At 46.6% G+C, this 15,428-nt stretch overlaps 1 protein-coding gene across 2 annotated transcripts in view; it reads left to right on the top strand.

Moving 5' to 3' along the window:
• The window catches only part of ABI3BP (ABI family member 3 binding protein), a 403,542-nt gene that overhangs the window by 81,385 nt on the left and 306,729 nt on the right, over positions 1 to 15,428 (top strand). For both annotated transcript variants that reach the window (XM_065587762.1, XM_065587956.1), the window contains exon 2: positions 15,243 to 15,314. In XM_065587762.1, the coding sequence (XP_065443834.1) occupies positions 15,248 to 15,314 (67 nt within the window). In that variant the 5' untranslated portion in view covers positions 15,243 to 15,247. The remainder of the gene's footprint in view (positions 1 to 15,242; positions 15,315 to 15,428) is intronic.

Here is a 15,428-nt window from a genome sequence, read left to right as displayed (position 1 = left end):
GGTATTCTGGTGTTTCAGGGCAGGGGACAGCAAGTCACAAAGTTCCATGAAAGTGCCCTTACGCATGCGAAAGTTCCGCAGCCACTGGGAATCGTCCCACACCTGCAACACTATGCGGTCCCACCAGTCTGTGCTTGTTTCCCTTGCCCAGAATCGGCGTTCCATGGATAGAATCTGCCCCATTAACAACATGATCTCCAAAGCACCGGGGCCCGTGGTTTCACAGAATTCTTTATCCGTGTCCATGTCCATGTCCTCATCATGCTTGTCGCTGTGCTGCCGCCGCCGCTGCCTCCTCGCCTCGTTTTTCTGGTCCTGGCTCAGCATAAACTCCACGAGAACGCGCGAGGTGTTTACAATGTTCATGACTGCTGTCTTGAGCTGAGCAGGCTCCATGCTTGCCGTGGTAATGGAGTCTGCAGTGTTCACCCACCCAGGAAAAAAGGCGCGAAATGGTTGTCTGCCGTCCGTTGCTTTCATGCAGGGAGGGAGGGAGGGAGGAGGTGAGGCTGTACCCAGAACCACCTGCGACGATGTTTTTTGTCCCATCAGGCACTGGGATCTTAACCCAGAATTCCAATGGGCGAGGGAGACTGCGGGAACTATGGGATAGCTATGGGATAGCTACCCACAGTGCAACGCTGCAGAAATCGACGCTAGCCCCGGTACTTGGACGCACACCGCCGAATTAATGTGCTTAGTGTGGCCGCATACATTTCGACTTTATACAACCTGTTTTCCAAATTCGAATGATATGAATTCGGATTAGTCCCGTAGTGTAGACATACCCACTGTGTGCTTCCTCATGAAACAATTCTAGAGAATTTAATAGAAAATAATAAGGTTCTATTTTAGAATTTAATGAAGCCTGAATGTAGATTTTGAGTCCTTTTGTATAATTATTTATAGAAAGATTATAATTATCTATTATTTTATTGGATGGTTCAAAAATTAGGTAAATTGTTTACTATATTGTTTACTGTAGGATTTTTCTGTAAGACTAGCACAGGGCTAGGACTCTGGATTTTTCTGAAATTGTTACTCAACTAGCCCATGTCCATGAACATTCAAATACTAGGGTAAGGAGCATAGTATAAATGCCTAGAACTAGACATATTAAGCAGGAGCACAGTGGATGTCCTTAAAAAATTTCCTTTTGCTTATTTATTGGAAGGCAGGAAGTGAAACAAAGTGGGATGAAAGGAAACTTCCTCTGTATAAAACTGGAAGCCTTAAAATTCCTTGTGTGCTTTTGTTTGCTTTATTTTGTTAATCACACAAACTGCTTAATTATTTCTTAAAACAAAATTAAATGATTCTGATATTTTTGAAAAACACTAGAGTAGTTCCTTAATTTTGCAGTTATAACTTACAGTTCAGACATTTTAATGACTCTCCCCCCACACCCCATGAAGACAAAATGGTGAACTTAGATATTATTAAAATGCTATGTTATAGAAACAGGACTCATGAAATGAAAAAAAAATCAGTAGATATAAGTGCCATAAGCCTCATTACATGCAGTATTTAGGGTGTGTCATGGAAGCCCCATGGCCTGTGTAATATTGCGAGACCCTTTGCATGTTGCCACTTCACAGCCTCAGGACCAGCATGAACTGCAGTTGATGAAGTGTCACTTGGGTCTGGTCTACAGTAACGCTGTAAGTCGATCTATATTACACTACTTCAGTTATGTAAATTATGTTACTGAAGTTGCTATAACTTAGGTAGACTTACAGCGGTGTCTGCACTGTGCTATGTCGATTGGAGACGCTCTCCCATCAACATAGCTTCCGCCTCTTGGGGAGGTGGAGTACAGATGTTGACGGGAGAGCACTCTCCCATCGCCTTAGTATGTCTTCACCAGACCTGCTAAATTGACACCGCTGCATCAATTGCAGCAGTTCCGATTTAGCCAGTAGTGTAGACGTGGCCTCAGATGATGACATTTACCTGCTTTGGTGTGTGCAGTGGAACACAATATATGAGACCAACAGCAATAGATTGTTGAAAGATGGGTTTTTGTCACATAAGCTTCAACCCTTGAAAATTATTGTTACTGGTGCAATGGCCTGGTATGTAAAATTGCAGTCTCCTGGAGCCAAGGTATTAAGTTGGTTAAGGAAGATGAGACTCATATGAAAGGTCCTTAATAGTTTCACAGTAAGAACTGCACATATCTTGGTCATATTTGGCTGGGGAGAAGAAACATCTTGTTCTGGAGCAGACAAGACTTTTATTGCAATTTGTTGGAGCACACTGGCTTTTGGCAACTCACAAGTCAGACTCACACTAATGCAATGAATTTAATGACCTCAAGTACTGTTTTACAGAGGGACCTGCCCTCCACTCCTCTCCCCCTTTCTCCCCCCCCCCCCCCCCCGGTATGATAACTTCTCCATCCTAGTACAAATGAAGGAAGAGAGGGAACAAGATTCAGTACTGGACAATTTTGCTTCCACCATCTGTATCAACAAAGTAGAGCAAAGGTCAACAGAATGTTGCAAGGGTAGGGAACAATCCAGGTTCCCTAATGCGACTCCCATCATACTATTTTGGTATAACCAAAACAAATATTAAAATTATTGCTCACCTGAATAGGTTAGTGAGTGCATTTGTGTGTGTGTGTGTGTGTGTGTGTGTGTGTGTGTGTGTGTGTGTGTGTGAATGACTCACTACTGGTGGAGAGTACTAGAATGAGCTCTTCTCTTCCCTTCTTCAGGTACAACACTTGGCAGCAATAGTAAAAGCTTCTGTCATGCTGCTGCACCAAAGTGTGTTTAATTTGACCTGGAGGGGACCACCTCATATGCTGAAAGATTGTAAGATTTTAAGTTATAAACTGTTTGGAGCATAGACCATTATTTAGTATGTTAGAATAGCATCTAGTATAATTGGGTCCAATCTCACTGGAGCCTTTAGGCAATACTAGAATACAAATGTTTAATAATAATACGATAATTCAAAGGCAACATTTTGGGGTAATGGCTTTTGATTTGGATGTATGTCCCATTTGGATGCTCCCCATTCTTGGTCAGAAATGGCCTCGAATTCTTAACCCTCAGGCCACAGTGCAAGGCTCATATATCAACTATTTGGGGTTGGTGTACGGGAGAAAAGGAGTATTGATTGGCTTTTGTTTTAATCTTTGGCTAATTATTTTATGGGTTCAGGGATTGGAGCAGTGCCAGTTCATTTTTTTTCCATGATTACATTTTTAATGTAGGCACCTAAAGCTTCAGGCAAATCTTTGTTTTATAAATGGAAATACGTATTTCTACATATTTATTAGCAATAGATTTTAGTGATTAGCTGCTATGAATGTTAGATTCTCTTTAAGGTAGATTACATAGAAAAAACATCTTGGGTAAACATGGAAAACCTACTTTTATAAACAGTATCCTAGGCAAAAAATAAACACTTAAATGTCCATAATGAATATTAAGGGATAATATTATTAAGGGCTTTCCTCCACAATTAACAGCTCTCAGGGCACTGTATAATTATTCTGGACTGCACAATGGGCTATGTTGTTACACTGCCAACTACCCTAGTTAACTTGTCCAATTGTTATAAATGTTTAAAACCCCCAAAATAGCCAGTTATGATTATTTATAGTGGCTGGTTGTGCTACCAAGCTTGTGGCATTCACATCTTATCTACATTTTGTTTTCCAGTCTGTTAGTTCCTCTGCAGCTAGCCGGAACTCTTTTGGAAGGCGATTCTGCTGAATGACTGAAGTTTGCTGCTTCTTCACCTTTTCTGTTGATGCTGCAAAACATGATTTTTTTTTTATGATGATAGATTGAGTAAGAGCTGGCAGCTTCATTTGTTTTGAAAGCTAGAAAAACCCTTTTGGACCATAGAGACTGAATACTATTTGGGAACCAAACTGATTCTGTGTCAGTTTGTTGGCTGGTTTCTCTGCAAGGCCTTCTTGAGAATCTCTTTAGCCCTCATTCTGTGTTTCTCCTCATCTTCCCCCTGCCATTCACATGACAGAAACTACCTTCAGTTTCTTTGCTGTCACGTTGCTTCAACGTTTGCATCCAGATACCGCTCCCAAAGGGCTATCCAAAAATTGTCCACCCTGACTCATGTGAAACTGAGATGAATCTCTTCTGATCAAAACATTTTAAAACTGTTTTTCTGGGAAATGTGTGCCTTACACTGCTGTTTCCAGTCAAAAACAGCTAACATCTGTGGAGAGAGCATAACCGAAGCCTGAGGAATTTCCATGTCATGTTTCATTTGTCAGTTATTTTGCGGGAAAAAAATTAGCTGCATTTTTAAGTTTCTGCAAATATTGGCTGTGGAATATCAGCAGCTACCCTCTCCCCTTCTCCCTTTCTGTCATACACTTACTTTTTTTCTCTGATTTTTGGCCACCAGTCCATATCTTCAGCACATGTTCTCTTTCTCCTGTCACTTAGGGTATGTCTACGCTACGGACTTTATGGCAGCACAACTGTACCACTACAGTTGTACCTCTGTAAGTTTCCGGTGTAGTTGCTCCTTGTTGGCTGGAGCGAGCTCTCCTGACAGCATAATTAAACCACCTCCAATGAGAGGCATTAGCTATATCAGCAGGAGAGCCTCTCCTGCCGACATAGCATTGTCCACACCAGCCCTTTTGTCGTTGAAACTTATGTTGGTCAGTGGCGGATTTTTCACACCCCTGACAAAAGTTTTACTGACAAAAATGCTAGTATAGACCAAGCCTACGTCAGTGTGGATGCTCCAGAGTCTTGACTCAGGATACTGAGTTGAAGGTAAAATACCTTAATAGGTTTAATTCCCTTTTATATTTATTGTTCATATTTCCTTTAGACACTTTCCTTCCATCTCATATTGTCTTTTGCTACTATTGCCTCTGACTTTTAACACCAACCTGAAATTACTGAAGTGATTGACTTGTTGGAGGCAGTTGCTAAAACAGTTCATGAACTGACTTGCAAAAGATGGTCAATGGAGCTTTGCTTTTTGGCTATTGAGCATGTAAAGAAGTTTGTTCTTATCTCCTAAAATGATTAAGATAATCCTGTTTTCGGGATTGTTAGTGTCTTATAAAATTGTCATATAGTGAGCTTCATGGATCTACTCTGTGACTTCCGAGATGCCATAGTGCTGGTTGCAGGCATTTAACAAATTCCCTGCCCTTTTAATATGAGAGAACCACGTTTGGAATTAAGTCTCAGAGGTGAAATCCCTTGCCCGATTTGATGGGTCAGTTTAAAATGTTTTTACTCACCACACTCTGATTCTGTCCTCACCAGAGATCAGGTACATCCCATCCAGAGATTTGGAGCTCTGTCTGTTCCTGACCTGTCATCCATATGTATGAGTTGGCTAGGCAACCACCTATTACAGCAACAGAAAAATAGTCAACAAGAAGAGTCACCAACATCACTTTGTAAATGCCATGCCTTCAGACTCAGAGGCACCGACTCCATGGGTGCTCCAGGGCTGGACCACCCACAGGGAAAAATTGGTGGGTGCTTAGCACCCACTGGTAGCTCCTCGCCACGACCCCCGCCCCAGCTCGCCTCCGCCGAGCGCACCACCGCGTCCTGCTTCTCCCCCCTCCCTCCCAGCGCTTGCGCCATGAAACAGCTGTTTTGTGTGGCAAGCCTGGGAGGGAGAGGAAGGAGGGGGAATGGGGCATGCTTAAGGGAGGAGGCGGGGCTTTGGGGAGGGAGGGGGCAGGGGCAGGGTGGGGTCAGGGGGGCACAAGCGCCCACCGGCACCAACAAAAATTGGTGCCTGTGTTCAGACTAGCCTGTTATGGAGGGTACATGTACAGCTAACCCTTAGCTTTTTTCAGAGAGAGATAGTAAGTAGACATTATATCATATATTATCTCTTCAGCATCCCCCAATCATGCTCTGCAATCATAAATAACATTTCAAAGGATTTGCTGAAGGGGAGCTAGTTCTAAGTGAGATTAGGTGGGAGTGGCCCTCTTCCAAGTACTCACATCAGCAAGAGTCATTTTGCTATTGCTCCTCCAAAAAGCATAGATCTGTCCTCCATTAGGATTTGTCTGAGACTAGCAAGTTTGTGTCCCATCCGCTGAAATGGATTTGATCAACCACTTCTATTTGGATCTCCCTGTGAGATGTTCTTTTAAACATTGACAAGATCTTCCTTTGAAGCACCAAGAGGACTAGATTGTGATGCCTCTGAAGAGACCAGTTTGCCCAAAAATAAGGTCATGGTATACAAATGTGGGTCTGTGGTAAGAAAATATTGATCACCCTTGGCCAGTCCTTGGTATTTGCCTCATCCATGTTGTGAGCTGGAAATAAAATGAAATATTGTATCCTTAAGATCATAAAGGTTAACTCAAATGTTCATTCAGCTTCCTTTTGTTGCTGCTTAATATCTATGAGGGCCTGATCCTGCAGGCTGCTGAGTACCTCCTGTGAAGTGCTGAGCAGTCTCAGCTCCCGCTAACCTTGTAAAACAAAAGATGCTCAGCATTGCATAGAATGAAGTCCATAGTAAGCAAGACAACAAAGGTACACTGTTGACTCATATCCAGCTTCTCGTCCACTGTAATCCCCAGGTCTTTTTCTGCAGAACTGCTGCTTAGCCAGTCAGTCCCCAGCCTGTAGCAGTGCATGGGATTCTTCCATCCTAAGTGCAGGACTCTGCACTTGTCCTTGTTGAACCTCATCAGATTTCTTTTGGCCCAGTCCTCCAATTTGTCTAGGTCACTCTGGACCTTATCCCTACCCTCCAGCATATCTAGCTCTCCCCCCAGCTTAGTGTCAACCACAAACTTGCTGAGGGTGCAGTCCATCCCATCATCCAGACCATTAATGAAGACGTTGAACAAAACTGGCCCTAGGACTGACCCCTGGGGCACTCTGCTTGATACCAGCTGCCAACTAGACATCGAGCTATTGATCGCTGCCCATTGAGCCCAACGATCTAGCTGGCTTTCTATCCACGTTATAGTCCATTCATCCAATCCATACTACTTTAATTGCTGGCAAGAATACTGTGGGAGACCGTATCAAAAGCTTTGCTGAAGTCAAGGTATATCACGTCCACCACTTTCTCCATATGCACAGCCAGTTATCTCATCATAGAAGGCAATCAGGTTGGTCAGACATGATTTACCCTTGGTGAATCCATGTGGACTGTACTGATCACCTTCCTCTCCTACAAGTGCTTCAAAATGGATTCCTTGAGGACCTGCTCCATGATTTTTCCAGAGACTGAGGTGAGGTTGACCGGTCTGTAGTTCCCCGGATTTTCCTTCTTCCCTTTTTTAAAGATGGGTACTATATTTGCCTTTTTTCCAATCAGCTGGGACCTCCCCTGATCGCCACGAGTTTTCAAAGATAATGGCCAATGGCTCTGCAATCACATCAGCCAACTCCCTCAGCACCCTCGGATGCATTGCATCCAGTCCCAGGCACTTGTGTATATCCAGTTTTTCTAAATAGTCCTTAACCTGTTCTTTCACCACTGAGGGCTGCTCACCTCCTCCCCCATACTGTATTGCCCAGTGCAGCAGTCTGGGAGCTGACCTTGTCTGTGAAGACTGAGGCAAAAAAAGCATAGAGTACTTCAGCTTTTTCCACATCATCTGTCATTAGGTTGCCTCCCCATTCGGTAAGGGTCCCTGACTTTTCCTTGTTGCTAACATACTTGTAGAAACCCTTCTTGTTACCCTTCACATCACTGGCTAGCTGCAACACCAATTGTGCTTTGGCCTTCCTGATTATACCCCTGCATGCTCAAGCAATATTTTTATACTCCTCCCTAGTCATCTGTCCAAGTTTCCACTTCTTGTAAACTCACCGAAGCTTTATGTGTTTAAGCTCACCATAGATTTCTCTGTTAAGCCAAGCTGGTCGCCTGCCATATTTGCTATTCTTCAAGTGCTTGTTCATGTCAATTCCAATCAGGTGTACGCGCATCATGTGCATAACAGCTGGAAGATTCCCCCCCCAGGGAAATCCATAGGGTCGGCCTGGGCGCTCCCTGGAGTCGTGCCTCCATGGCGCCCAATATAGGGCCCTGCCGACTGAACCCCCCCACCCCCAGTTCCTTCTTACTGCTTGTGATGGCTAGCTGGAACTCCCCGTTGCTCTTGCCTTGGCAAGAGTGGCTTAGCAGTGTTTGTGTATATAGTTAGTTAATGTTAGATAGTTAGTCTAGTAGTTTTTTCCTTTTGGGGGGTCCCCCCCCATGTTTTTCCCCAGCACTGAGTTATGCCTCGGTCTCTGGACTTTAAACTGTGCTTGGACTGTGGCAGGTTGATGCCATTTCTAAGAAGGCAGAGTGGAAGTACTTCGTGCCAGCAAAGGGGCACGAGTACTTGTACACTCGCCCAACCCCAAACTTGCTGGTGGGGGAATCCGTTAACCACCGTGAGAGACATGGCCAACTCGCACCCACCCCCAAGGATAAAGACACCAGGAGACTAGACACTTTTGGGGAAAAGGTTTATTCATCGGTGAGCTTCCAGCTCAGGGTGGCGAACCACCAAGCACTGCTGAGCCAGTAAAAAGCAACAGAGGGTCCTGTGGCACCTTTGAGACTAACAGAAGTATTGGGAGCATAAGCTTTCGTGGGTAAGAACCTCACTTCTTCAGATGCAAGTAATGGAATCACAATGTGAACACCAAGGGAGGAGAAACTGCTTCTGTGTGGGCAGAGTTGGCATCGAGGTTTGTTGCATGGGTTGGTTCCAGGAACCAAACCTCGATGCCAACTCTGCCCACATATCTACACCAGCAACACCATCACAGGACCTAACCAGATCAGCTACAACATCACCGGCTCATTCACCTGCACGTCCACCAATGTTATATATGCCATCATATGCCAGCAATGCCCCTCTGCTATGTACATTGGCCAAACTGGACAGTCACTACGCAAGAGGATAAATGGACACAAGTCAGATATCAAGAATGGCAATATACAAAAACCTGTAGGAGAACACTTCAACCTCCCTGGCCACACAATAGCAGATGTAAAGGTAGCCATCTTACAGCAAAAAAACTTCAGGACCAGACTCCAAAGAGAAACGGCTGAGCTCCAGTTCATTTGCAAATTTGACACCATCAGATCAGGATTAAACAAAGACTGTGAATGGCTATCCAACTACAGAAGCAGTTTCTCCTCCCTTGGTGTTCACACCTCAACTGCTAGCAGAGCACCTCACCCTCCCTGATTGAACTAACCTCGTTATCTCCACTCTGATTTATACCTGCCTCTGGAGATTTCCATTACTTGCATCTGAAGAAGTGAGGTTCTTACCCACGAAAACTTATGCTCCCAATACTTCTGTTAGTCTCAAAGGTGCCACAGGACCCTCTGTTGCTTTTTACAGATTCAGACTAACACGGCTACCCCTCTGATGCTGAGCCAGTATGATTTTAACTTGTGGGGGTCTCTGCCGAAATTCTAGCCTCTTCTCCAAGACAAGGACAAGAGGGAATTTAAAGCTCTGGTTGACGAGGGTGCGGTGGCGGCTAAAGCAACTCTTCAAGCGGTTTTGGATGCGGCAGACACAGCGGCCCGTTTGATGGCCTTGGCTATTTCCATGCGAAGGGCGTCATGGCTCTCGCTGTCCGGGCTGTCCGCGGAATCCCAGTCCCTCATGCGGGACCTGCCCTTCAACAGAAAAGCCCTGTTTGCGGACCAAACAGACACTCGTCTGTATGGGATGAAAGACTCCCTCACCACCCTGCAGACCCTAGGCCTGTATGTCCCGCCACCCAAGGACAAACCCAGGCCTCAGACCTCGGCTCCCCCAGTTAGGGGCAGATATGAGCCCCCGCCTAAGAGGCCGAGGGAGCAGAGGCATAGATCCCAGCGCCAGTCCTGTTTGGCCCCGCGACCTGGCCCCTTGAAGGGCAAGAGGCAGGGGAAGAGGCGTTTTTGATTCTTTGCGGGGGGGGCACCGGGCCTGTTGCCTGGAAAGCCTCCCAGTTAATAAAGTTGGTGTTTGGCAGCCGTTTACCTGCCTTCCGAGTGCAATGGTCCCATATAACGTTGGACCAGTGGGTCCTCAGTACCATCTCCAAGGGGTACATGTTGCAATTCGCCTTGCCCCCTCCCCACCATCTTCTGTCCCGGGAGGTCCCCGGAGACGTGGAGCACGCCCTCTTTCTACACGAGGAAGTGGCGCGCCTCCTCACCCGGGGTGTGGTGGAGAGGGTACCTTGGGAATTCCAGGGCAAGGGGTTTTACTCCCGGTATTTCCTGATCCCGAAGGCGAAAGGCGGGCTCAAGCCCATCCTCGACCTGCGGTATCTCAACCAGTTTCTGGTCCGTTGCAAGTTCCGTATGGTGTCCCTGTCCTCTATTATTCCGTCCCTAGACCAGGGAGATTTGTTCGCAGCCCTGGACCTCCAGGATGCCTACTTTCACATCCATATTTTCGAGGGTCACAGGTGCTTCCTCCATTTCCTGGTGGGGCAGGACCACTGCCAGTTTACGGTCCTTTCCTTTGGCCTCTCTACGGCCCCCAGGGTTTTTATAAAATGCATGGCGGTGGTGGCAGCCCACCTCAGGCAGAATGGGCTGCAAATCTTTCCCTACCTGGACGACTGGTTGCTCAAGGGCAAGTCTCAATCCCAGGTACAGGCCCAGGTGGAATTCCTCCTGGCCATTTGCAACAGTCTAGGCCTAGTGGTAAACAAGGACAAGTCCAAGTCAGTGGTGTGGCATGCCAGGCTCAGGATGCGGCCCCTTCAACTTTGGTTGGCCTCCCAATACTCCCAGGCCAGGGACGGCCTGGACAAGGTCGTCACGCTTTCACCCGTGATGGTGGCCGACCTGCAGTGGTGGTCCCTCCCGAGCAATATGTTGCAAGGGATCCCCTTCCGAGAGGCCCCTCCCTCGATACATCTGGTGTTGGACGCCTCGGACCTGGGGTGGGGAGCCCACGTGGGGAGCTTCCAGACCCAGGGCAGATGGTTGTCCTTGGACTTGTCCCTGCACATAAATGTCAGGGAACTCAGGGCGGTACGCCTAGCGTGTATAGCCTTCCACCGGTATCTGCGGGGGAAGATGGTCAGAGTCCTCACGGACAATACGACCGTGATGTATTACATCAACAGGCAAGGGGGCACGAGGTCCTCGGCCTTGTGCCAGGAAGCCCTCGACCTGTGGGAGTTCTGTATAGCCCACAACATCTCCTTGAGGGCCTTTCACCTACCTGCCATGCGCAATACGCGAGCCGATCACCTGAGTAGGGTTTTCTTCCAACAGCATGAGTGGTCACTCCACAGGGAGGTTGCCAGGCAGCTCTTCCTACAGTGGGGCATTCCCCAGGTGGATCTCTTCGCCACCAACCAGAATTGCCTCTGCCCTCAGTTCTGCTCCAGGGCAGGAGGGGGCGAAGGAGCGATATCGGCCGCGTTCCTGGTTCCATGGTCGGGCTGCCTGTTCTAAACCTTCCCGCCCTTCCCCCTGATAGGCAAGGTACTACAGAAACTGAAGACAGACGGGTCAAGGGTTATCCTGATAGCGCCGGATTGGGCCCGTCAACATTGGTACGGGACCCTCCTACAACTTCTAGCGGCCCCTCCGCGCAGACTGCCGCTCCGACCAGATCTCCTCTCCCAGGAGGGAGGATCCCTCCTCCACCCCGACCTGGCCGTGCTTCACTTGACAGCGTGGCTGCTCCATGGTTAGACGAGGAAGAGGGGAGGTGCTCTGAGGATGTTAGGCAAGTTCTGCTGGAGAGCAAGAAGCCGTCCACACGATGAACCTACCTGGCCAAATGGCATCGGTTCTCCATGTGGGCGAGGGAGAAGGGCTCCTCCCCCTCATCCGTGTTGCTCCAGCTCCTCCTCGATTACCTACTGTCTCTTAGAACCCAAGGGCTGGCGCCCGCCTTGGTCACACTACACTTAGCAGCAATTTCGGCTTTCCACCCTCCGGTGTCTGGTCAGTCAGTATTTTCCCACCACGTGACTTCCCGGTTTTTGAAAGGTCTGGATCGGGCATTCCCTTATGCCAGACCCCTGGTCCCGCTCTGGGACCTGAACCTAGTCCTCTCCCGCCTCACTGGCTCCCCCTTTGAACCCTTGGCCATGTGTTCCTGGTTGCACTTATCGTGGAAAGTGGTGTTCCTGGTGGCTATCACCTCAGCCCGCTGGGTCTCAGAGCTTAGGACCCTAACCTCTGATCCCCCGCACCCGGCCTTCCTGCCGAAGGTAGTCTCGGCTTTTCACATGGATCAGGGCATCTTCCTACCAGTTCTTTGTCCTAAGCCCCATTCCTCCAATGAGGAACGATGCCTACACATGCTAGATGTGCGTAGAGCGCTGGCTTTTTACTTAGATTGGACCAAGCCATTCCGGAAATCCCCTCAGCTTTTCATTGCATCAGCTGAGCGCATGAGGGGGCAACAGGTTTCCACCCAGTGGATCTCCCGCTGGATCACCTCATGCATACGCACGTGTTACGACCTGGTAGGGGTCCCCCCGCTTCTTATAGTGAAGGCTCATTTGATGAGAGCTCAGGCCTCGTCGGCTGCCTATGTGGCTCATGTCCCTATTCAGGACATCTGTAGGGCTGCTACGTGGTCCTCTGTCCACACCTTTTCATCGCACTATGTGATTGTCTCCCAAACGCGGGATGACGCCGGGTTTAGTAGGGCGGTACTCCGCCATGGTAACCCTTAAACTCCTACCCACCTCCATCAGGTATAGCTTGGAGTCACCTAATGTGGAATACACATGAGCAATCGCTCGAAGAAGAAAGGACAGTTACCTGTTCCGTAACTGGCGTTCTTTGAGATGTGTTGCTCAGATGTATTCCACATCCTGCCCTCCTTCTCCTCTGTCGGAGTTGTCTGGCAAGAAGGAACTGAGGGTGGGGGGAGCGCGCAGCGCCCCTTTATGGCGCAATATGTGGGCGCCACTCCAGGGGTCGCAGCAGGGCTCCCCCACTACGGGTACTGCTAAGGGAAAAACTTCAGGCACCAGTGCACGTGGCGAGCATGCACACCTACTGTGGAATACACCTGAGCAACACATCTCGAAGAACGCCAGTTACGGAACAGTTGAAGAGTATATTCATAAAAATGTTTTAAGGTTCTTCAAGATAGTATAGCATTCTGGCCTGGTGGAGTTGGCTGTGCAGTACAACCCAAATGTAATAGAGATATGGTTTGGAAGCTAAACTTGGGAAAATCCAGGCTTACATAGTGCACAGCAGAGAATAACTCAGTATGTCCAAGAGTATGGCCAAACCCTAGTTTGTTCCCAGACGTCAGAACTGTTCGGAAATCTTCCAGATCTGTGCAGCTCTCTAGAAGTTATTACTTCTGCAAGGGATTAAATATTTCCAAAATACTAGAGAAGGGGTAGCAGGTTGTTCATAGTGTGGGAAGATGGACAAAGCTAGTGACTCAGTGGATCAAAATCTTGAAATGGGTTTCACATTGAGTCTTGTAAACTCTCAGATGAGAACTGGAAAATCAAATGCTCATCTAATCATCGTGAGCTAATAAACTTTGTCCAGGTGGCTTTGGCAAAGTTTTTCTTCCTCATATGTTGTGAAGTGTACTCTGCAATGCTTGCCTGTTGCCCTCCTCCCCAGAAGTGGTTGCATTTCATTAGTGTAATAAATTTGTTAGTAAATCATTTTGGAATCTAGAGATGAAAGGCCTGTAAATGTAAGGTTTTGTTATTAATTGCCACAGCTTTAATAAACATTGGATTTTACATGTGAGGTCATGATTAAATCTGTTGTTTGTGTAGGCCATGTGAAACTTTAGACCTTCATCCCTCTCTCTAACAGTGAACAGATGGGTATGCAAGTTTTATGTGTTCTGAAGCCCTCACAATTGAGATATTAATATAGTCTACAAATTGCCAGAATATGTGTGCTCATTCCTCTGGTGCTGCTGGCCTGGGGATCGGTGGCAAATACTCAGATTATATGGAGAGTTATCCCTGGAAAAATATTGCTAATCTTGGCAACGATGAATTTTCTTAATTTCAGATGGAAATGTGTCTTGAAGTACATGAATTAGTTGTTTGTTTGTGGAATTAAAGCAAAAAAATGACTTGCACTACTTTTATGCATCTTGTATGAGACATTTTTTTTTCCCTTTGAAAGTTTAATTACTCTGACCCACAGCCTTAGAGAGAGAGTGTGTGTGTGTGAGAGAGAGAGAGAGAGAGAGAGAGGGCAAAGCAGAGAAATACCATTCAAAAATGTGGATAGGAGGATATTATATTGTGGAGTTGTATTGCTCCTAATTGGTTTCCTTCCACAGCTGCCACTGAGCAGCCACAGTAAGAACCAGCCAATGGCAATTTGACTGGCAGAATGATTCCAGCAGAAATGGAAAGGAGACAGGAGAGCAGAAGATGCTGTTGCTTTCCCACCAAATCTCTATCATCAGCATAGCTGGGAGTGGGTGGGTCCTCCCAAGAGTTTTTGGTTCCCTCTCCACCTCCAACACCTCCCACCAGAAAGAATGGTTCTCTTGATTTCAGTAGAAGTTTTGCCAGAGTAAGAACTAATTAAAAATTTAGTAAAGGCTTCAAAATTTGGCCTAGTTATAAGGATCTAGTAACATTTATTTTCAAAATGAGGTCCAGATCTTTTTGTGCATGTTTCTCCTACTTGTGTACTGCATGAAGACCAACATAAATGCTGACATTGTAAGATAAACATTCTATCAGTTAATTTATATATAAAAAAGTTATACACACATAGGAACTTCCAAAATGTACTACTACATCTGACCATACTCCAGACTGCATTCCAGGTCCATCCCACTGTAGCAGCCCCCAGCTTTTACGACCGCTACAAGCCCTTGCAAATTCACACTTTGGGCCATATCGGTGTTGCTTTGATGGTTTTTTCAAGATACTCGGATACTAAACAGGTTCAAGACAGCCAGGGCTGACTCTGTACACTGTTCACCCTATTTCACAAAGCAGGAGTCAGTTTTATATGTTAAAGTGGAGGCTGTCATCACTGGCCAGTTTACTAGATAAACCAAGGATTGAACAACCTTGAACACTGAACTATGCACTGTTTTCTAGAGATAAAGCCCTCCAGTTTGTGAGTGAAACACAATGGCAGACAGCATGCAGAAACTTGCTTTATTCCTCGTGGTGCTGTTCCAGTCCCTTGGAAAAATGGAGTTTGTAGACCTGTTAATCTGGCATGATTTATGAATATTAAATTCACTTCAAAAATTTTGAGAAGCATTGCCTTTCCTAAATCTACATTTTATCTTTTTACAGTAGACATGACCTTCAAAGAAATCTCACCAAATATTTCAAGATTCTTGGATGAAAGGTGCTTCAAAGTACAAGGTATGTATTATTTATTATTATTAATTACTAGATGATCTAGATTAGAGGTGGGCAAACTATGGTCCGCGGGACCTTCCTGCCCGGCCCCTGAGCTCCCATCTGGGGAGGCTAGCC

The sequence above is a fragment of the Chrysemys picta genome, chromosome 1 (genome assembly GCF_011386835.1).
Source record: "Chrysemys picta bellii isolate R12L10 chromosome 1, ASM1138683v2, whole genome shotgun sequence".
NCBI classification, from domain to species: Eukaryota; Metazoa; Chordata; order Testudines; family Emydidae; genus Chrysemys; species Chrysemys picta.
The sequence above is the reverse complement of the archived record's forward strand: the minus strand, read 5'-3'. Positions and strand labels throughout refer to the sequence as shown.